Here is a 24,912-nt window from a genome sequence, read left to right on the forward strand (position 1 = left end):
TTAAATAACGTGCTTGGTGGGGACCCTGCACTAAAAACATCAATAATTTCACATTATATTGATTATTCTTCGTTTCCATTATATCTTAATATCTATCTATTCGACTTCTTGTTCTTGTCATCTTGTGCACTTTTTTTTTTTTCCAAGGTTTCCTGGTTTTGCTGCAGCACCCATGGCTAAATCAGGTGTGTTCCTTATCTTTCTCTCTTCTTATCTTTCTATCTGTTCTTTTTAAAGAATGTTTGATTTTTTATTATCCCTTTGGATGATGATGTTGGTTCGACGAATGTTAATATATCTTGTTTAGATTTCTGAAAACTATTGCTCATGGTTTTTATCAACTGTGATGGATTTTGCTGCTTTTTTTCCACTGTTGTATTCCAACAGATACATTTTGGCATTTAAACCAACACTTCCTACTCCTAAACTCAAGAGTTCCAAGGGAGAGGAATGTAAAATAGGAAAAACATAGAATTTAAGTGTCATCAAATCAAGTCGATATAAAAAAGAAAATTTGAGTTTGATTAGTTTGAGTTTGATTTTTTTTTAATTTAAATTTAATTTAAAATTAAAATGAATTATTTGAGCTCGATTTTTATATTTAATTTTAAGTTTTATTATTTATACTTAAATTCAAACATGAATTGAGGTTTTTATACATGATAAAAATAAAATAACAAATTATTATTTTAAAAAATAAAAATATATATTAAAACAAAAAAAATTTAATTAAATTTATAAATCACTCAAATCAAATATTAAATCTTCAAATACAAACTCGAGTTCCACGATAATCAAGCCGTGTTCAATTTTTTTAGCCAAACTCAAGTAACTAGTGAACGCATGTTTCTTATTTAGACCACTAGTCCAAAGGATATCATTATCCTTATTTTGTTTTGTTGCAGGCTTTAGGCAAAAGTAAAAGTGCACTCAAAGGACCAGGTTGACTGACTTTAGGTTGACTGATTTATCTGTACCAACTCTCGTTTAAATGATTTTTGGTTCAAATTGGAGATGGAAATAAGACCTAACTCCATAAAATGAGCCCTTCCTTTTCTGTACAACTTTGATCACCCATGTCTGCCAGGAAATCAGTCAGGAAATATAGTGAGAGCCCCTCTAATTTGTTACGCGCTTCTCTCGATTCCTACATTGATTGGATACATTGTTCAGCGCACATGACCTCATTTTTCAAAATATCATCTCATCTAAATAAAATTCCTTTGTTGTGTTCTTGTAATGCTTTAATATTTTCCATAATAAATAAAACTTTTTTTAATCAATTAAAACTCTTCTTTTTTTAAATGGAAACTTAACCTTTTGAACACCACTATTAAGCACCAATCTTCTTGCTACCCAGAATTTCCAGCATCCTTTTCCTCCAATGTCACCCCCTTTCTTAAATCAAATTTCAGTTGAATCAATCCAGAAATGATTTTAAAATCCTAAGCCCTAAAATCCCAAATTTTCTTTTTTCTTTTTTTCAAACCGGAATTTCTAGCACTCAGTTATATATTTTGATACTCAGGTTATCAGGGATTGAATCATGTGAACTAAAAAAATCCGCTCTACCAACATATTGTATCATTGTCAGGTTACTCAACTTATATATCATACATATTATTTCCTGCGGTAATTAAATCAGCCCATAACTTTGACTCCTAATGCTTGCAAAAGAGTTGTTGGGCTGTACCTTTTGGTTTTTGACAGTAGTGTGTCCCATATGTGAAATAAAAAGTAAGTTATGCATCCTACTTTTAAGTAGGTGTAAAGTAAATAATTTCCTTTTTCCTGCTCTTTTAAAAGGTATTGAGAGGTTGTTGGGTCCATTTTCCTGGGAGAAAAAGGAAAGTTGCAATTTTGAAGCTTTTTCCAAATGGCATCCTCTAAAGCTTATTACAATCTGGCTCCTCCTGCTTTCCATAAGAACCAGTTACTCATCCATGAAGCCTGATGTTGAAGGTATGGTAACTGTAACTTAAGTCTTTTTTGATAATTTGAATATATTATGAATGTAATCTGATGATATGACGCTCTGAATTCTCCCTTGCCATTTTATTTTTGGCTTTTGTTACATCCAATGCTTTTTCGTGTTTCCTGTTTAAATTAATAGTATTATCCATTTGGTGATAGAAAAAAAAAATTTAGTGCTATTGAATATGTATCAGTTCTGGAATGAGCTTATATACAGATGAAAACAGTAACAATGATAATTATTCACTACAATTCAGTTTGAGTCACTTCCATGTTTATTGCATTAATGCCCTCAACATTTCCCCTCTTGATTTGTTTGACCTTTGGATTGACTCTATATTGGAAAATTATCCTATACACTGGCACCGGAGGTGGAGATTTTAACTCCACAAGTGTAATTAGATGGTTGACATGCGTCCTATTAATACTATGAATGGACATATGACATAAAAAGATTGTTAGAACATAAAAAGAGAAAAGCTAAAAAAAAAAAAAAAGAAAACTGATGTAGTTACGTGAGAGTTCACCAATCATTATAAAATTAATACTATGAATGGACATATGACAAGTGTTTAATTTTCCTTGTGGAGTTTAAAAAGTTCACCTCCATTGTATAGAAAAATAATCTGTCTACATTGTACCTAGCTATTGTTTTGCCTCCATTAAGCTTTCGAAGTAGCCATATCACACGCACACACTGACCCTCATGTATAAAATGGAATATTCTTTAGCGACTTAATATCAAATGTAATTTCTCGAAACTCCATCAGCTATTGGTTGAATTAACTTTTAACTTAGCAATTGTGTTATTTTCTCCTTTAATGTACATTGCTAATTGGTTTGATAAACTAAAGAGCTCACATAGGCACTTAGATTGAAACTGAAAAACTAATAGCATTGTCTTATTGAAACTCGTTTATGTAATTTGACAAGTTTATGTTGTGAACCAAAAGTTACGAGTCTTCGGTGACTGAGAAGTAGTTGGTATGAACTTGGAATGTTTTTCATCAATATCAGTTAAATAATTAGCTATACAAAGAGAAAAGTGAAAGTCAAATAGTTAGTTATTCGCATAAGTGAGAAAGATTATAGAAAGAGGTTGTTAGAAAAAATTTCGATATTTATTATTCAAAGTATTTAATTGGTATGCTATTATTTCCTATATTTTAATGAAATTATAGAAAGAGGTTGTTAGAAAAAATCAGCTTCAATGATGGATTAAAAATATAAGGGACCAGATTCTTGTAAACCAAGAACAATATTTTCGGTTGAAATACCTTGCGGGCTTGATTTTGAAAGGAATATGACCTTAAAAATTTCCACGTTCATCTATTGTACACATATATGCCTAACCATTAATTCTTAATTGTTGAATTTGTGTATAGTCCACTTTAAGTTTCCAAAATGTGATTTGGATTTTCTATTAGCATTGGTATTCCAGACAATTGAATTACATGTTATAAGTAATATGTCAGCCTCTAAAACGTACCATTCATTGTACATTTTATAACATTTTAGTGCCATTAGGTAATTCATTCGTGAGTTAATTCAGATTTTTTTTTCTGAGACGAAAGAAATTTTTATAATAAAAAGCCAATAGGCTAGAAAGCTAGCAACAAGCTAGCGAAACAGAGCGCAAAATCTCAACTGTGAGTTAATTCAGATTTGATAATGATATCCGTCATTAGATTTTATTTCTGATGTTGATTATGAAGATTCATGGAAAAAGAATATGCCAACGGTTTTGCCTTATTGAATGTTACCAACAATGCGGCTAGCGATGCATAATGAACAATCTAAAAAATTAACATGTATTTAGAATTAATTACACATTTAAAATTTAATGATAAAATAAATTTAATTTAAAATATTTTATTTTTATTATTATAAAATACATTCAATAATTCTTATTAACATTTATTTTTAAATGATTAATTGACTAAAGTAAACTAAAAACCAAATCAATAGTAATAATATTTTAAATTAAAATCAATTTATACTAAACAGTTAAAATAGTTAATGTGTAATTAATGTGTTGAGGAGAAACAAAAAAGAGATTTTAAAATTAATTTAATAATGATAAAAAAATTAATTTGATTTGACAAAATAAAATTAATTTTAATTGATTCGATCATTTATTAATTATTTTAAAATTAATATATTATATACATATATTTTATATAAATATATAAAAACCAAATCATCTAATAAAAAGAAAATAATCTATATGAATAGTTTACATTTTTAACATATAGACAATATAAAAAATTGATATATATTTATAATTAATTATGCATTTAAAATTTAAAATTTAATGATAAAATAAATTTAATTTAAAATATTTTATTTTTATTATTATAAAACGCATTTAATTATTCTTATTGACATTTATTTTTAAATGACTAGTTGACTAAAGTAAACTAAGAACCAAACAATAATAATAGTGTTTTAAATTAAAAGTAATTTATGTTAGAAATTAAAATAGTCAAATATAATGTGTATTTAATATGTATTTAATGTGTCGGGGAGAAATAAAAAAAGAGATTTTGAAATTAATTTAATAATATTAATAAAATTAATTTGATTTTCTTTTTGATCGTCTATTAATTATTTTAAAATTAATATATTATATATATAGCTTAAAAGGCGAAGTCAATAGATCGTATTTTTAAAAAAATTGAAAAGTATATTTTTTAATAATATAATTCAAAAGATAAATATTTATAATTGAAAAAATAGACATAAAATTATTTTATTTATTAATAATGACAATAAAAGTTTTAATACTTTTCATATGAATTTAATAAGAGTGATTCAAAATAAATAATAAAAAAATATATAGTCATTTTATTTTTTTGAATATTTTTAAATTAAAATATATCAAATAAAATAAAATACATTTATTAAAGGAAACATAATATTTTTTAGGACTATCCACGTGTCAATAATATAAAACCATTCACATTTTTCTTTTTGTTTTGTTAAAAACTTTATCTTTTTATATATTTAAATAAAATAATAAAATAAATTTAAATTTAAATTATTATTGAAAAATTAAATTTCAATTTTATATATTATCTTTCTAATATTACAATACAACATTATATGGATGACTTTCTACCACGTGAGAAAAGAATTTAAATTACTTCTAATTAATTAGTCCATATAACAAACATATTTTAAAAACTTACTACCCATCAATTATTTGATTTTCAAACAAAAACTTATAATATTGGAAACTATATAATCATTTAAACAATTAATGTATTTTGTATAAAAATAATTTATTAAAATTTTTATTTTATTTAAACAAATTTCATCCACCATTAAATTAGTATCATCTAATATTGATTTGATTTTTATATTATATAGTCTTTATATTTATAATTTAGCATAAAATATAATCTAAAAATAACCAACAACAATGTAGATTATTGATAAAATGTTAAATTCATAGTTCCACTGATTAAGGTTATCATTCTAATAACAACAAATAATAAAAAAAAATCTATTAAAATTAATGTACATAAAAATAGGAAAGAGTAGTCAATAAACAAGTATAAGCTTTCTAATAAAATTTTTAAAATTGATTATTTAATGACTATTTGATACATATATAAATATGCTTATTGTAATTAAATTATTATGTTTTTAATATATAAACATAACATTTAAAATTAATTTTGACATATATTTTTTAGATTATAAATTTTTTAATGTCTTTTGTTCGATAAATTTATAAAAATTTAAAATAACTTATTTTAAAATAAGTGATTGTTTAATCAAAAAACACTATTGTTACACTTACAAAACGTAAATTTAAGAAAGTTAATTTGGATTTTATTTGTTATATAAATTATCAAAATAAAATGTACGTAGTATGTGTAAATTAATAAAATTCAATATAATTATTGATTTAATTTAAAAAATATAAAAAGATGAATTGTTTATTCATAAATATGTATAATATTTTAAACTCACTACTAAATAGACATCCAACAAATCTTTAAATTTAAAAAATAATTATAAAATAATGTTTATAGTTACGTGTGTTTTATCATACATTTTATATTAATTTTAAAGTCTAAATATCTTTTTTTAAATTTAAGTTACTAAACACAATCTATAAGTTGCTGAAAAAAATAAAAATAAAATATGTTCTCCAATTTTAAGTACAATTATATATGATGATTTTCTTATACTTTGATTTCAAATTGAAATAACTACAACAAATACAAATAAATTAAAATAATTTTATAAAAATTAAAAATTGCATGCATTGCACGGATTAAAAACTAATTTTATTTATCATGAATTTTCATCCAATTTCCAATAGTTATTCCAAAAGCCATGGTCTGAATAAGTCAATATTCAACAATCATAGATATAGAGTCATAGACAAACATTCGAGCATTCCTGCTCTCTTTTGTTCCTTTTTCTTTCTTTCTGTTTTTTTTTTTTTAATGTTAATTTCGATAAGCATTATATAGTATGTTCTTGTTGCCATCTTTATCGGCTGTCAAATTTATTTTTCATGTTTAATAACTGGGTTTTATATTTTTGCAAATCTTCAGGAGAAGCTTTGATTGAGTTTCTCAAGGTTCTCAATGATTCCAGTGGTCAAATAACGGATTGGAATGATAATTATGTCAGTCCATGCTCTAGCTGGTCTCATGTCATCTGTAGGAATCAAAATGTCATATCCTTGTAAGTCCATGTTAACTGAATTATGGTTAATTTGTTGTGAAAAACTTGCTTATTTGTCAATAATTGTATTACTCTTACTGATTATATTTTACTGACATTGCTTTAACTATAATTCCATTACTTTGGGATAGTTAAGATCCTTACCCAGACCCTACTGTACATTAACACCTAAGCTAACTCCATGTCTTCAATTTTTCAATAATAATAATAATAACAACAATTAAAATAACTTGTGAATATATTAATTGGCAGGAACCTGGCTTCAAATGGATTTTCAGGAAATCTTTCACCTTCGATAAAGAAACTGAAGTTTCTGGTTAACTTGTAAGTTATAATGTTATTGTATGATGGGGCTGACTTCATCAGCATTCATTAAATCTGGTGCATAGAGGAAAAGGTTGATGCAAGAGGATGCTAAATAATGTATACATACTGCACGTTGGCACTGGAAAGAGAAAAAACATATTAGTCTCAAAAACTAGAAAATGGAAAAACATATTGATAACACACACATATGAACACGTATATGTGTATGTATTTATATTTATATAATTAATGTTTTGGAAATTAAAAATATGAATATTTTGGTGAAGTATGTATATCACTGATGGACATGTGGGTTGTATGATAAAAACCTTAAGTAATTGGTGATTTCTTTATATTTTTTAATATCGAGAATTGATGGTTGAAATGTTGGAGATTAACTGCATACAGAAAAACTCACAAAGAAGATAACTCACAAAATTTTGAATAATGACAAAATATGATTATTGGATTAAAAGAGATAAAAATTCACCATCAAGACTAGAAACTAAGGGATACAGAAACACCACCTTAAGAATTCTAATCAAGAATATAGAACAATAGAAGTTTACTACTCTAAAAAATCTAACTAAGAGATACAGAACTTGAAGAACAATCTTAAAAGATTGCTTAAGGATAAAGAAAACTCTATTATGCATTTTACCAAAGAATAATAAAAAATGTATAGGCTAGAAACATCTTTCCAAACATGGGAACTTTCAAATTGTATTGCTAGAATTGTGCCTAAAATCAAAGAATTTGCATGTGAACACAATAATCTATAATGCGAACACAATCATCTGCCCATTCATTCTTACAAATTACATAATAATGAATCTGATCATAATTCCATCCATATTCATACTCTTTTTTTCTAGCTAGTGTGAACATAATCTTTTTATTCTAATCCACCTTATTTCTACATTTATTTATTGGATTTGGACCAAGAATAGACCCTTCTTATTTTTGGATAAGTCTTCTTTAGTCTTAGCCCAAATTGTAAGATATGTTGACACTCCAGTGTTAATTTTCTCTGGATGGAAAATATTTGTCCTCAAGTTTGAATTTGTCTTCTCACCATAGTAGGGTGACAAATCAGCAACATTGAAAGTGGAAGATACTCTATAAGTGTCGAAAAGTTTTATCTTGTAGGCATTTTCCCTAATGTGTTGGAGAATTCTAAGTGGACCATTTCCCTTAGGTTATAATTTGTCAAACTTTTCTAGAGAAAAAATATTTTTCACAAGTTAATCTACACCAAATCATGTTCTTTGAACTTTATATGTATTTGATGCATGATTATTGCCTTTTTATATTTTTCATTTTTTTGTAAAATTTTATTCTGAACCTGTTAATGAAATATTTTGATACTCTTGGCTCTTTCTTCTATATCTTTATTAAAATGCTGATTAGTATAAACTTGAATTAAAATCAAAAGACATATTGCATTCTTACTAAAAAAAATTTTTAAAAGGCTGCAACCAATGATTTGATTTGGTGAACGGTTGTAAGCAAACTTCATAAGTTCCCATTGTTTTAGTTTCTTTTCTGTATACCTTTTCAAGAAAATTTTTACCTTGTTAGGTAGAACAGCTCTTGGGATAAGATCTATGCAGTGTTGAATGTCCTTCATTAGCGGTAGACTAACTGGTAACTCCTCTCGAACAATATCTTGAAATTCTGCCAATAGTGGTTGTATCATCGTAGATGGCTCTTCATTGTCTTTATTTTCTTTAATCAACAAGTGTGCATACATAGTACCATCCATCTTAATTTTTTTTTTTGTAATTGACCTTGGTAAACAAATTGCTTCTTTCCTCTTTGGTTGGTTTGGACATCAGCATGGGTTTGGTAGGGCCTAGATGATTTTGCATCCATCTTTCACAAATGTATAAGTGTTACGGTAACCATCATAAATAATCCTCATATCATAATGCCAAGGTCTTTTGAGCAGTAAATGGCAAGCATCCATTGAAGCTACATCAAACCACACTTCATCCTTGATTGCTTTCCTATAGAAAAAGAAACCAAACACATCTTGGTAACCTTGATTTCATTCTCTTTTTACAGTCAAAATAGCTTATATAGTTGAGGATAATCCACTGCCTTAAGGCCTAATTTGTTGTATTGTATAACAAGTGAGAATTCAAGATCATCATAGGTCTTCTTAATATCTTTTGCAAGATATTAAAATACTTCAATAGGTTCTCTATCAATATCTTTAAAATTTTCATCTTCAACCAACGTAACTATCTTGAGATTTGGACACTCAAAATTTATATGCCTAACTCTTGTGTACTTAAAGTCTTTTTGGGTTTGAGTGTTGACAACACTAGATTGTGGTTTGTTAAGAATGGCTCTTTCCTTTTTTATATATAGATTTGAAGGGAGTTTGGTAAAAATATTGGTCTTGGACATGCTTCCCTTGTTAATGTATTCTTTCACTAAAAGATCCTTTTGCTTTAAGTTATAAAGCCTAAAGAAGACGCTTTGTCGAAAGTTATCTAAGAGATATTTTCTCTTTAACTCTTTTTTTATTTTCTCTCAAGTTGTAATTTTTCTCTTACCTTGTCTTTCTCTTTGTTTCTTTAGAATTTTTCACTAAAAGGATACATGCTTTTTAAGTTTTATGACCACTAGGTTCACCTTACAATATTTAGGGGCATCATGGTATTCAAATATGTGTTTCATCATGGGTAGCCAATCTAAGAATTTTTCAAGTTGCATCCTTTTCTCGAACTTAAGAATCACTATCTTTGGATTGAATATGCTAGGTTGAAGTTAGTTTTTGCATAGATAGTTTATGACTTGTCATGGGTGAGATAGGGTACTATCATTAGAATCACTGTTATTTTTTGGTATGGATTGGTTTCTCCTTTATCTTTTTTGTTTATTCTTCATTACCTTCTTATCTCCTCTTTTTTTTTGTATATGCAGCTGATGTTGTAGTTAAAAGATCTATTACTGTATCTCTTTTATAAGAGCATCCCTTAAGTCAATATTGATAGTTATTACAACATCGGTGTTGGCTTTAACCTTTTCTTTTAATGCTTGACGATGATAACCTGCCATAGCTTGGATACCAATTTGATGCTAGAAATTAATAATTTAGATGTTGGAGATTAACTACAAATAAAAAAACTTAAAAATAGGACAACTCACAAAATTTTAAATAATGGTAGAATATAATTATTGCTTTAAAAGGATAAAGGTTCACCTCCAAAACTAGAAACTAAGGGATATAGAAATACCATCCTAAGAATTCTAATTGAGGAAACAGAACAATAAAAGTTTATCACTCTAGAAAATTCACCTAAGAGATATAAAACTTAAAAAACAATCTTAAAAGATTACTTAAAAATAAAAAAGCCTCTATTCTGCCTTTTTCCAAAGAATAATAAAAAATATATACGCTAAGAACATCCCTCTAAACATAAAAACTTTCAGATTATATTGCTAGAATCATACCTAAAATCAAGGGATTTGTATATAAACACTAATTTATAATGTGAATGTAATCATCTGCCTATTCACTTTTGCAGATTATATAATAATGAATCTGATCTTATTTTCTTCCATATTCATGCTTTTTTTTAGCTAATGTAAACATAATCTTCTTATTTTAATCTACCTTATTTTTGTATTTATTTATTAGATTTGAACCAATGATAGGCCTATCTTATTTTTGCATAAGTTCTCTTTAGTTTCAGCCCAAGTTGTAAGATGTGTTGACACTTTGGTGACATTTTTTACCTATCAAAAGAGAGCTAAAAAGTGGTCTAGTAATTGATGGGTTTTAGTTTCAAGCTCACTAGAGGGTAGAGTCCTAACAAAACTACCTGCAACATGGGTGGGGATTGGTTACACTAACAAAATAATACCATACATAAGTAGTCCATAGTTCAAGCATATAATAAAGGTATTTTAGTCGATGTTCAAGACTTTGGTGCCTTCTTGGCTTAACGTCGAATTGGTGACCTGACTTTTATGGAAACATACTTTTCACTATAGTAGCTTATTTTAATAAGATTTTAGTACAATAACTTTTCTTTAACTGAGAGAGTAGATTAATGATCTGTTTGTTAATTTTACAATATTTTCTAATACAAAGTATCCATACAACTGCAGAGCGTACTTAACTTATATCACTGCAAATCATGAAATAAGAGAAAGATATTTGGATATGAACTTAACTAGTGAAGAAAGACAAAGGATTACTAAAAAAGAAGAGAGTTTTTAGCCAAACATATTTTATAAGCAATATTTTTTTATAAGAGAAGATGAGATTGAAAAAACTTGTTTCTTCTAAGAGAAAGAGCTTACAATTTATACAAAAAAAGTAAACAAATAGTAACTTAATAGGCTAATTCATGATCATAGTCCATGACTAAGGTGACTAACACGACATAAAGTGACTTTAATAAAGTTACTTTTACAAAGTAGCTTTAGAAAAGTAGACATGACTCGATAACTAAAAAGTGATATAAAGTTAACATAAAGCTTGATGGTGAGGTGAGGCATCAACATCAACTTTGGAGTCTTCTAGAGGAAAGCTGAGAAACATCTAAAAAGTATCATCACACATAATTATAAATAATTGGACTGAAATGAAAAATTTTTTCTATAGCACCATGTTTGAAAACTAGATCATTCTGAAAAATATTTAAGATGCTGGATGGATAAACAGTTGTTTACCCATTAAAAAAGTTTTTTTTCAAAATCTTTAAGATCCTAGTCACAGTTTTGAAATAGCTGGTTGTATATACTATTTTCAAATCTATTTTTTATTCTTACAACATTTTTTAGATTTTGCCAATAAGGATTTGTTGAAAGTTGAGCGAGATCAATAGGATTAAGAAGATTAAAGTTTACAAATCTTTTGGACAAGTCACTCCACCAGTTGTCAAATGGAAATTCGATAGTCCATTTTTGGAGGTAATTGTGTAATTCTTGAATGTACTCTGGGGGTACCACCACTATGGTTCTTTTTAAAAGGAGAGAATTCTGTAAGGATTTGGATCTGATTTATCTTACAAAGTTTTTTCATCATGAGTTTGTGCTCATGAGCATACAGAAAGATTGATTTATACAGAGAGTATGGATTGCATATATAGAGGTCTAAATGTGTTTCAAAAAGAGCAAAACCATCATAGATTTGGCAAGGTTTGTGAACATGAAAATGACATTGTAGGATGGTGGAAGGTGTTTGGTGAGGTTACACTATTTGTGTAGGGGTTTGAACAATTTTAAAAATTTACCAAGGATAATATCTTTTTCATGCAGGTAATCGATATTGAACAAAGTCACAGTAGCAAGATAAAGTTCAAAAGAGTTAAACTCAATGGCTATGGTGTAGAGTTGGCATAAATACCATAATAGCACCAATGCTTCTTTGAATAATATGGTAGTATGGGGAATTTGGAACAAATGTAGAAAATGATACTTAAGATGAAGTCCAATAGGTCTAAGGCCATGATTTGCTCATTTTTAGATGAGGATAGCTTGCATTTTGAAGATTAGATCTTGAGCATGACTTTTAATAGTTTTTTGGACAATGATTTGTTGAATTTTAGAAAGAAGAGTGTTGATTGGGAACACAAGTTTAAAAGTGAGGTTTGGGATAAATGGTTGATATTCTGACTGATACATGTGAGGGTAGAGAAAAGAATTTATCAATGATTAAGGGGCCGGAAAGAAAGAAGGTGAGGGTAAAAGAATCATCATGAAAATGACTAGAATAATCTTCAAGAAATTTGAAAAAGATCTGAAAAGAGGTCTGGTTAGTATATCTGGGAGGATATTGTCCTTACCTTTTATATACATTATGGTCAAAGAATACTTTGACAACCACTGAGAAAGTCTGAGCAACTATGCATTTGACATCTATTTTTTAAAAAAATTAAGCATCTGATCAAAAGTTGATATATCTAGTTTCGCAAGAAAATGGTATCTAATGAGATGAAATTCAAATATTTGAATTTCATACTTTACAGCTAAAAATTTTTTTAGTGTAAAGTGATAATGGAGTTTTGAATCTATGAATCTACCACTTTTGTAACCACATATTTTTCTTATTTCATCTTTTTCTTCTAAAAGGTTGTCGACCAAAATTTATCACTTACATCTATCTACAATATCTTTTTTTTATAAGAAAGAATATTTAAAGTGAAAAGTGACTGCGCGCTTATCTTCAATGTCTATATTGCTTTTGTTTATTGCTGAGACCACTTTGAAAGTTCTTTCTTCAACATCTATCTAAAAAGATGAGTTAACTATGCAAGATCTGAAAGGAATTCACTCATGTAGTTTACTACATTGAAGAATTATTGTACTTGCATCTTGCAAACATTTTCATTAGAGAAATCTACAAGGGTTTTTGTAATATGAGGTTGAACTATGTACTATCCATCTTTCAAATGCATGCTTAAAAAATTAATTTCTATAGCATCAATGATTATCTTTTCCTCTGATAGTATTATCTCATACTGTTGAACAATCTGTTAGAACTTATCCAATAATTATGCATTAGATGTGACATCTGGAGAGAACAATAAGATATCATCAATTCAAATCAATGTATTATCAAGAATAAGAATAAATATCTTCGTCATTGCTTTTTGGAATAGGGAATGAGCTACTTTTAAACCAAAAGGTTGTCACTAAAAATGATGTTGAGGGATGCAAAATATCATTTTGTATCTGTCTTGTGGATGTATACCTAATTGTCAGAATCTTGCTTTCAGGTTAAATTGTGGAAGACTTTTGCATTTGACAAATTTGCAAATAAAGTTTTTCTGTCTAGAAGGGGAAACTTGTCATCTGCAAGGAGATTGTTGAATGACTTGTAATTAATCACCAATTTTAATTTTTCATGAACTTGTTCTAAATGTTTGTTGATATAAAAAGCTTCACATGCCCATAGAAAAGAGGTTGGTTCAATTAATCATTGAGCTTGGGGAAGGGAACATTCTTGGGTTGCTAGCATGAAATGATCTAGGTTCATGCCTGAATGGTTGGTTTTTGTAGGGTTAGCATTTTCATCTTTTTTGAAAGAAAGGGTAATGAAAAATTCAAAGTTTTTCCAAAGAGGGTGCTTGCATTTCTAGAGAAATTTTGAATGATTTTCTGTATAAGAAATATGAATGAATATTTGTTTAAATTCTTGGAAGAAATCTATATGAATGGTCAGGATGAAAAGATTGGGAAAGTTTTTCTAAGGTCTAAAATAACTTTCAAACTTTATGCCTTTTTCATTAAGTCTTAAGCCTGGTATACTAGTAATGACATCAAAGTCAATAACAAGGTCTTTTTGAGGAAGTGAAGATCCTAAAATCTTTTGAGTTATTTGACAGCCTAAAGAAATCTGAAGGGTAGCAGGGTTGCTAATAAAGTCTATAAAAAATACATTCTCATCAACAGTTTTAAATAAAGTTTTTTGTTTTGTCCAAAGGTTTTTGGGTAATAGAATGGGATTGGCTATGGTTTGGGCTGCACCAGTGTTAAAGAATGCAGTGACTATTATGGGATGAGAGTGTTTATGAGGGAAAATTTGTACTGGGGCTAAAGGTAATTTTAGAGGTTAAAGGGTTTGAATTTTTTAAAGTTCTTAGACTAACATGTACTTATAACATTGATCATCTAAGGAATAATCTGAGTTTGAATCTGAAATATCATCATCATCAAACTGCTTGATCATAAACAATGATCTTTTATTCTGCTTATCATCAAAGGAGAAGACTGATTCAAGATCATAATATAAAAGATTAATACCTGAGATATTAGCAATATCTTGTATCATCTTTACTGATATTTTGGCTGACTTTGGGTAGTTCTTTGCAAAATGTCTTTGTTTTCCACAGAGAAAACATTTTGTGCCTTTAATCTTTGGGTTTCTCTTTTTTCTACCAAACTTGAATCTTTGGAATCTTTTGGGCTTTTTTGACAGTCTGAACAATTTTTTGTGTCTAAAGAATTGTGAATATCTGAAAGGTCTAAATCTTCTTATGTGTTTCTTTTATTCGTGATTGCAAAGACATGTAGAGTCCTTGGAAGAACATTTGAACTGGAGTACAGATAAGGAATAACAGCAAGGTTTTTCTAACTTTCTAGAGTTGTTCACCAAATTTGTAATGTATCTGTGCTCTTTGCAAATCTTGTCAAGGGCTTTTAACATCATTTTGTAGATATCACCAAAGTTCATGGATCTGACATTAAGAGATTTCAGGTTTAGTTGTGTCCTTATTTGTTGTGCAAGTTCTTCTAGAATAGAGTTTAGAAAAGTTTGCTTTAAGTTGATGTCATCAAATCCATCAAGTATGTAGAAATACTGAGAGAATTGTTGATAGTGTCTTTCAAGATCTTTTGGATGGAGGGAACAACATTTTAGCTTGAAGAATTGTTCTCTGATCTTTTCAAGTTTGTGGGAATCTTGGCCTCAGATTATTGCTGAAAATTGAGATACAGCTTCTGTAATTGTTGGGCATTGGAGAAATTGTAGTTGTTTGTTTTCACCAATATTGTCCCAAAAGTTTTTCAGAGTTCCAACTAATTTGGGAACAAATCTGATCAAGATTGTGTTCATCTTAACATTGGGATTGGAGTTCAATTCAACTAATCCCCATGCTAGTAATTCTTGGAACCTTGAAGGACATTTTGAAGGAGGAATATCATCAATTGTAAAGACTGAGAACTTTGATGTAGAGGGAAGAACATATGTCCGTTGTGGAGAAGGGTGTTGTTCAGTATTATTGCATCAAGGTTGTGTACTTCTGGATTATCTTCTGGAACTGCAATTGTTGGTTTTGTCATAAAGATCTGAGGAAGTTCTGACTCATCTGAATCATCTGACTCATCTGTTTCCATTTGAGATTCTGTCTCAAAGGTAGATGGAAAGATATCTTCAATGAAAAATTAAGGGAGATTTTCTTGTGCCAACTGATGAGGGACCATTATGAATCTGGCAAATTAAAGGTTAAACCTTCCTTTTCTTGGCTTTGACAATCTGTAGCTGCGATATTCCGGTTGAAGATCATATCTGGTTGCTGTCTAGTTTTTGACTTGATGTTTAGGATGACATGTTAGGTTGGAGGCTTATTAGAACTGAACCGTTTTAGTTTAATTTACATTTTAAAGCTGTGCAAGTTAGTTGGTATGAGGGAGTTTCCCCAATTTGGCTGGTGTAATAAGGATGTGGCAGCAATCCACTTCTTCTCAGTTGATTATAAGTCATGTTCCAATCAATATCACTCCTTTTGACTTTCATTGGATTATTTTGAATGGTCTAAGATGGTTTTAAAGTTTCTTGTCTGTTGTTGAGGGATAGAGATCTGGTTTCAGTCATTTGGTAAGAAGATATTACTGCTTAGTTGCCCTGGAGCTTATTAGGAATAGAAATCTTATCTTTTGACTGTCTAGAAAATTTAGTTGGAAAGAGTAATCCAAGCTTGTGGTCAATCTTTTCTTGTTTCCTTTTTTTTTTTTTTTTCACACTTTACACTACTGGTTTCCTTATTAGTAGGTTTCTAGATTTGGAAATGTGTTCATTCTCTCTATGTATGTGCGCAACTATGTGTTAGTCATCTATTGTATATAATTCATGGCACCCCCCTCCTCCCGCTTCCAGTGAAGCATTTTTGAAAGTGCTTATTATTTGCAAAGAAAACTTGCTTATTAATTCAGCAATACTTAATTATCATTTCAATTATTATATTTTATCACGCGAGGCATATTTCCATCTTTTGGAGCTATCTGCATAATGGAGATGGAAAATCCTTTTTAGTGCATCAGAATCTTTGTGATTTATTGTTCTTATTTAGGATGTCTTCAGTTTTCAGTTTCCTCAATATTACTGAGCATCATAAGAAATTTGGTAAAGCTGGGTAACATCCGCTTTGTGTGTGATTTGGTTCCAGTAGACTGAAAGAAACAACAAAAATTCTGATGGTATATGCACTAGAATTTGCACATGAGAGGTGTTTTTGTTGATAACTGAACTATATTAAATGTGCCTTTTAGACAATGAATTCTGTTATTATATGCTTGTTTCTCATGCCATACTCTAATTTTAAACACTTAATAGTTTAGCATAATTCTAATCCATGGTGGTGAATGGGGGCCTTAAAAACGCTAGCCTACTTTTGCAGGGATTTACAAAACAATGATCTATCTGGTTTGCTGCCTGATTTTCTTGGTGATATGTTGCACCTAGAAACTCTGAATCTTGCAAATAATAAATTCATTGGTTCTATTCCAGAAAATTGGGGTCAACTCTCCAATTTAAAGCATTTGTAAGACTGCTTTATTCTTGCTGTCGAATTCTGTCCTTTCTCATAACCAAAGTGGAGAATACAAGGTCTACTTTTCTCAGTTTCACTATTGTTTTTTAGAGCAAGATTTGCTAATATTATCTATAAGTTTTGATATTTAGTGAGAACCATTTATAAATCTACTTCCATTCAAATCATGAAATTCTTGTTTGGTAAACATTATGGAACCTGTATCTACATCTTGTATCGGTGGTCTTTATTTCTCTACTTTATTCTCTTTTTGGGTCTTTGCTTGTATGCTAAATTGACTTCATAAGTACTGCTCATAAATCTTTTTATTTGACAGGGATCTCTCATCCAACAATTTAAGTGGAAGAATTCCAAGGCAATTATTTTTGGTTCCAACAATCAAGTAAACTTCATAAGAAATGCTATCTCCATTAAACTCTACTAATTTGCTTCCTAGAGTCGGAAAAATTTTGATAGATGAAAATATTTAACTTCAATTCCAGGGTGAAACTAATGCTCTTTACTATATTTAAAATATTTTGATAGATGAAAGAAGTTTACCTTTAATGAATAGCTTGATTATTGAAAATTTCTGGCATATGATTATGATATTACCTATAATGTCTTCTTGACTGCTTGCTTATAAGTACGAACATTTTTTCCAATTTCAAGACATTCTTGAAATTCACAGTTGCTTTTGAAATGATAATTTTAGTATATAATCCATTAATCAGGCTAATAAAACAATGTAGATTTGAGACGCATTCGAAATATTCTTCTAGCAAAAATACAGAGAATGCCAAGATCATTGACTTAACTTGAGATTCATCTATCAGCACTAGACTTATGATAACAATACAAAGGAATTGCAAAGATGTGAAACCTTGAAGAACTTATTGTTCCTTGAATGTATTGCTGTGAATCATGCTATAAAATGGTTTTCCAGCGGAGAATTTAATTAGTCAATCCATCACTAGCAAAAATTTTATATATATTCTGAAATATTCCACTTCAATTTGTAGTCTTTAAATATGAGGTTAACTTAATTCCAATTCTGACATGCATCAAGAGAGCAAATATACTCTGAAATTTAGTGGTCTCTGCACATTGCTTATGTCAAAGCAAAGTCTCAATCAGATTGGATGTTCGGCATTTCTCGCTTGCTTACGTTATAGCCATGAATTAGACAACTTGCCACTTGCTACTTATTCCTATTGACAGTGTTATTTTTTCAGCTACACAGGAACATATCTTGCTTGTGGCTCAAGCTTGGATCAACCTTGTGTTTCAACCACTACACTCCATGGTTTGTTTCTAGACCAGCTTTTTTGCCATATACATTTCATACATGTTATATATTTGCTTGAACTTGTGGTGTTTTGGCAGTTTCAACCAACAGGTCTAAAATTAGAATTGTTGTAGCCTCCGCTAGTTGTGGTGCTCTCATACTTCTATCACTTGGGGCTCTGTTTGTGTCCCGTTATTATCAAGTCCACAAACTTAGGCGTGATGCTTTTGTTGATGTTGCGGGTAATTTTCTTGTTCTTTTTAATTCTTTGTCTTCCCTAAGATGTATTTCAGCCATAAAATTTTCTTAGTTTGCAAGTACAATATTCACAAAATATGCCATTTCAACCTAATATACCTAATTCATGGTCTTTTACCACTTTCCAAGATCAATTACTCTGTTTTTAGGGTTAGTAATCCATGCAGCAACTTTCCATGAGAATAGGTATTTTTCACATCATACTTTACAACATATTTGTCTAGTTAAAATTGATAAATGGAGTAGTTAGCTTCCTCATGCCTTTGATTGTAAAATATCAAGCCTCAGAAAACGTAACTAATTGTTCCTACTTGGTGTCCCCTGATTCCAACATACATGTAAAAAAGGGCAGCCTGTGCGTAAAGCTCCCTCTATGTGCGGGTCTGGCGAAGGGTCAGACCCATTGGATCTAATGTACGCAGCCTTACCTTTTATTTTCAAAAGAAACTGTTTCTGCAACTCGAATCAGTGACCTTCAGGTCACATGGCAGCAACCTTAACGGTGCGCCAAGGCTCCTCTCCAATGCAAACATACATGTGCTGCATAAAAATTGAAAAAGTAAAAAACAAAAGATTAGCTGCTCTAGAAGATCCAAACATTAATGGAATCATGACCTTGATGTAAGAATTGTTGTAGTTTCAAAGAGTAGTGGGGTGATGTTAGATTTTTTTAGAAATTCTTAAAACTTCAAAAGGAAGAATAAGTGGGATGAAGAACATATATTCTGTAATCTTGAATGTTCGTGTATTATATGGAAGGAAATGTGCCATTGAGTGCAAGCTTGAATGTTCATGTATTCTGTAATCTTGAATATTCATGACCTTGACCCAACAATCAAGGTTAAACACCTTTGATACTGGCTTGCCACTTTTGATAAGTAGTTAATACTACTATTCACGCTCAGTTTTTGTTTGTCACTTTTGATACTTGCTTTTAGCTTCCTAAAAAATGCTATAAAGTAAAAGAAAAACAGCAAATGCTAAAAAGAAAAGTCAAAATTGATCAAAAGATAAATCTAATAATCCTAAACAAAACCATAACTTTGTGATAAGAGTAGAGAAGATAAAACGAGAAAACTTAGATGCTTTTCCTCCAGCATGAAAGCACCTTAGAGGCTTAGGCTTAAGAGTTTCTATCAACTCTTTTCAAGCTTTGCTAAAAGGGGCACTTGCCACCCCTTTTCTGTTTGAAGTCCTGACTTTAGAAAAAGGAAACCAAGTTTAAGCTTCCCTAGCAGTAGCGCAGAACCTTCCTTACTATAAGAAGAATCACTTCTTACCTTCTTTTTCTCACTATTATGATACCATTCTTAGTACTAACATATGCAAGACCATGTTCAAACTACTCCTCAATGAAACTCACTTGAAGTGCTCTAAAACTATTGCTGTAGTCACCGTCCTGTTCCTGATCAATCCTTGGGCCTTAGGATGGGAAGAGCAACTAACCTTGTGTTTTTGTGAAAACACTCCAACATCATTTTGTTCCACTACAATTTCTACTGAGTGCAGGAACTTTCCCATGAAGGACTTGTTCCAACCATACGCAAATTTGTTGGACCCCTCCTTAGCCTAGCAGAGGATCCTAGTGACTAGTTCTTTCCCTATCCCTATGGGCACTAGACATGGTATAAGGTCCGACCTTATCATGATTTCTCTACCCATTCCAAATTACAAGATGTTTGTCCGCCTCTTTTTGAATGACTGCTGACCAACCTCGTCTGTAGTCTTGTAATTAAGGTGCCTCACTACCATCTTTTTACTCCTGAACTAATCAGAAACACAAAATCTTGCACTCTGGGGGTTAGTTTTACCGTTCTCTGATTTAGAGGAATTTATAACCTTTCTTTTTGGTGATTGTGATTTCCTTTTCACCACCATTCATGGACCAAAATTTTCACTTGCATTAGTAAAGGTGGACTTCTTCACGCTTAATCTCTCCAACTTCTGCAGGCACAATCTCCGCTTCCACTTCCTTCCAACCTATATAAGCAACACTTTATCTTGCGATCAAATTTTGCAAAGAGACCTCACAAATTCCACCTTCTATATGTGTGTACATTCTTGAGTAGTTTCACTCTTTGCAAGTGGCATCATTGAATCAATCTTAGATTGATGGAAGAAAGAAAACATAACTGTCATATTGTAAACTAATCATTTTTTTTTTCCTGAATCATTGTGTTTAATCTCAGCCATTATTTTCTCTATCATTTCATAATTTTCCTCATCCCATGATCAAAGTCAAAATTATAGGTATGGAAAATCAGAGTATTGTAGTGAAGAAGAAACTTACACTAACGATACAAGCCCTAAGGACTATATCTAGCCGCTGTTGAGAGATAAAATATAAAACTAAATCTGCCTGAAACTAGTCCCTATGATTGAGGGATTGTCTAATTTTTCATCCTTAAATCTAGAAATACAAATATTTACAGATTTCCTAAAATAACAAATAAAAAAGCTAGAACGTGTGTTTTCCATATATGGGGATAGATATTACATTCCAATGTTATGCATGTTATTTCTCACCGTGTTCATTATAAGAATCCTGCTAAAGTCTATTTGATTTTTTTTTTTTTTGTTTCATGTAAGGCGTATTATAGAAATTAACAATTTCATTTTTATATTTTAGGTGAAGATAACCTCAAAAGTTCCTTTGGCCAGCTTAGTCGATTTTCATGGCGTGAAATCCAACTTGCAACTGACAATTTCAATGAGCGCAACAAAATCGGACAGGGAGGGTTTGGAAAAGTTTATAAAGGTGTCCTCTCTGACAACACAAAGGTCGCTGTGAAACGTCTTGCAGATTATTATAGTCCAGGTGGAGAAGCTGCATTCCAAAGGGAAGTTCAGCTCATAAGCGTTGCTGTTCATAAGAATCTTCTACGGCTGATTGGGTTCTGCACCACATCATCTGAAAGAATTCTTGTTTATCCTTTCATGCAAAATTTAAGTGTGGCATATCAGTTGAGAGGTACTTGTCCTATAGGATTTGCATTTATCTTTTGTTGCCTCTTAATGCATGTTTGTTTTTACTATGTTCTAAATTTAAGTTTGCGCCTTAAATGGAGAAGAAAGTTACGGTTGTAGTTAGGGGAAGAAGGGCAGGCAGACAAAAATGCTCATGATATTTAGGATCCTTAGAATACCTATTAATATCAATTATACCATGAAAAGGTAAAAGAAAGGAAGAAGCTAGACAAATATTGCAGAAGATGTTGAGACTCGAACCATATTTGATTTACAGAAACTATTAACTTATTTTGAAATGTCTAGTGGTACTTGTAACGGTCATAGTCATTTTATAATATTTTACATTCGAAATTTTCTATAGATTTAAAACCTGGAGAGAAAGGCTTGGACTGGCCGATGAGAAAACTTGTAGCTTTTGGTGCAGCCCATGGTTTGGAGTATCTACATGAGCACTGCAATCCTAAGATAATACACCGTGATTTAAAAGCTGCAAACATCCTTTTAGATGATAATTTTGAAGCTGTTCTGGGAGATTTTGGGCTAGCAAAGCTTGTTGATACTAAATTGACTCATGTTACCACTCAAGTGCGTGGTACCATGGGTCATATCGCCCCAGAATATTTGTCCACGGGAAAATCTTCTGAAAAATCAGATGTCTTTGGATATGGTATAATGCTTTTGGAACTTGTTACTGGTCAGCATGCAATAGATTTTTCTCGTCTAGAAGAGGAAGAGGATGTTCTTCTACTTGATCATGTAAGATTTTAATATTTGTTCACCTCTCCTAAATCTTTTATGAATATATGATCTCTGCAATAACTGCTTTTTCTTTGTGACTTTGGATTTTTATTTTGATTTTGATTTTGGGTTTTTAGTTTTTATCCTAGTTTGCTTATCTGTTTCATACTTCTAGATACCTTAATACTCCTTGTTGATTTTTTGCTTGAAAGAAAATTTTCTTTTTCTGTGAGCACTGTGAAGTTAGTTACTCTCAATAAAATATGTTTAGCCAGCATCTTTGTGTAACTGGGTTTGCCACTTCTCTTTGTAAAACCCTCTAAGCATTTGGAGAGTGTTGCGTGTGCAACTGCGTCTAACCAAAGATGCATGGAGAAAGATCTATCATATCAAAATAGATCTTCCAGGCCTTATTCGGTGGTAGGGAACCAAATCTATGTCATGGCTACAATAAATATTGCCCAAATTGAAGGCTTTGTCTGGTTTTGAGGGAAAAATTGATCAGCACATGGTTTTGAAAACCCCTGATTAGAGCAGGAAAAAAGAATTACGAAATGACTTGGCTTAACTATAAAAGAAAAACCTGAATTAAATTAAATTATCATCCAAGTTTTTATCGTTTCATTGCAATTAATGAAGTTTCAAACATTTATTTTCATATAATTGAACTCTTGATTGGATGAATATTGGTCATGAGTCCAAAGTGGCTATGACCACGGTTAACCATTGTTCAATTAATGACTCAATTGGGTAAAAGTAGATGTGTAAGAACTCAATTATTGCAATAAAATCATAGGAATTTAAATAATGATTTAATTTTAATTCATGAGTTTTTTTCTATTTAAGCCAAATAACTTCTAAGAATTTAATTTACATGTCTATCTCTTTCACTTTTTCCTACTGGTTATGAGCATAAGTTCCTTTCATGGTGTCTTTGGTCAAATTGTTAGTACAACGAAGTACAATGTTTTACCTTCATGTCCATGCTTATTTATTTATTTTATTGAAGGCAGGCATAACCATGTAAAAATCTTCTGGTTTGAACTTATTCTTTTGCTAATTTCCAACACCAAGCTATTTGATGACCTACAGAAGCTAACTTTGTCATGACTGTCTACGTAGCTCCACACGTCCTCTCCATTTTCTTCCATTTTTATTTTTATTTATTTATTTATTTATTTTTCATTTTGTTTACAGTAAAAATTTGGTTGGTATGTGTGTGTTTGTGTTGTAATGTCTCCTGATGTATAAATATTGCATAAACAATGTAAGGAACATATATTATTGAACTTCTTGCTTTTATGAGGATTCTTTAGGTTGATGAAATTGTGATATTAACAGATTAAAAAGCTGCTGAAAGAAAATAGGGTTGATGACATTGTTGATGGAAACTTGAAGATTTACGATCCTAAAGAAGTCGAGACTATTGTTCGAGTTGCACTACTCTGCACTCAGAGCTCACCCGAAGACCGCCCAACAATGGCAGAAGTAGTGAAAATGCTGGATGGAATTGGTCTGGCTGAGAGATGGGCTGAATGGGAGGAGCTTGAGCAAGCAAGGAACAGAGAATTCACGCTTTTTGCTCACCAGTTTACTTGGGGTGGAGATTCAAGTGTAGACCAAGAAGCTATACAGTTGTCCAGAGCCAGATAATCCAACACAATCAATTTTGATCTAAACTTTCAAACTCAAGCAGATTTTGTATATTGAATGTCGGAAAGAAGAATGAAACCATAGTGCTATACAAGTTTTATCACATATATAGTTAATGGTTTTGTGTTATCTACTGCTTGTGAAGTGGTACGTTATGTAAAATGCAAGTGATTGTCAAATCAAAATTGGGTCAAGGATTGTGGTCTATTTTTGAGAGTACAGTAGGATTCATGAATTATGATCTGGGAAAGAATAAACTAAAAGTCCAACATAGAAATGAATTAGAACATATACATGGTGAGACAGTCCAACTTGAAACTTTAATCAAAGAAATCAAAGAATTTGGTTGTCTCCATGACCAGCCTTGTTATGCTTCATAATTTCCATATTAATTCTACCAAGCGTGTGCTGCCATTTATGAATTGAAATATAGGATTTAAAAGATATATGTAAGCATCGGAGATAAAAGTCTCACCACTGTAAATACTTTTGCTGAAGTAGGTAAAGGTGGCAAACGGGCAGAGATAGGATCGGATTTGGATTAGGTATGAGAAATGACAAAAGGCCAATGAAATTCCCAAATGCTTATAACGGCCTTGGCATCCAATGTTCTTAGGAGACGGTACTCAAACAACCGCTGAGATCATCGCTGGACTCGAATAAAAGTTAAAGAAACGCAATCAACCAACAAAGAGGGTATGTTTAGGGGTATGTCACGGAACAATTGTCTTAAGAAAGAATAGCAGA

General features: G+C 30.6%; 1 protein-coding gene across 5 annotated transcripts; it reads left to right on the plus strand.

Moving 5' to 3' along the window:
- LOC111299725 (Leucine-rich repeat protein kinase family protein) lies at positions 1-24,372 on the plus strand. Of its 5 annotated transcripts, none has more exons than XM_089747687.1 (11): positions 1-185; positions 1,807-1,962; positions 6,549-6,681; positions 6,934-7,005; positions 17,127-17,270; positions 17,596-17,661; positions 18,494-18,564; positions 18,645-18,788; positions 21,434-21,775; positions 22,136-22,530; positions 23,854-24,372. In XM_089747687.1, the coding sequence occupies exons 1-11, from the start codon at positions 173-175 to the stop codon at positions 24,163-24,165; spliced, it is 1,848 nt and encodes a 615-aa protein (XP_089603813.1). In that variant the 5' UTR covers positions 1-172; the 3' UTR covers positions 24,166-24,372. The 5 variants fall into 5 exon arrangements, with proteins under 5 accessions (XP_089603813.1, XP_089603814.1, XP_089603815.1 ...); XM_089747689.1 differs by having other exon boundaries at positions 3-185; positions 1,842-1,962; XM_089747688.1 differs by lacking the exon at positions 17,596-17,661 and having other exon boundaries at positions 2-185.
- The last annotated feature ends 540 nt before the right edge of the window (positions 24,373-24,912 follow it).

The sequence above is a fragment of the Durio zibethinus genome, chromosome 18 (assembly GCF_047325235.1).
Source record: "Durio zibethinus cultivar Kanyao isolate XHJ-2024 chromosome 18, ASM4732523v1, whole genome shotgun sequence".
Taxonomy (NCBI): Eukaryota; Viridiplantae; Streptophyta; class Magnoliopsida; order Malvales; family Malvaceae; genus Durio; species Durio zibethinus.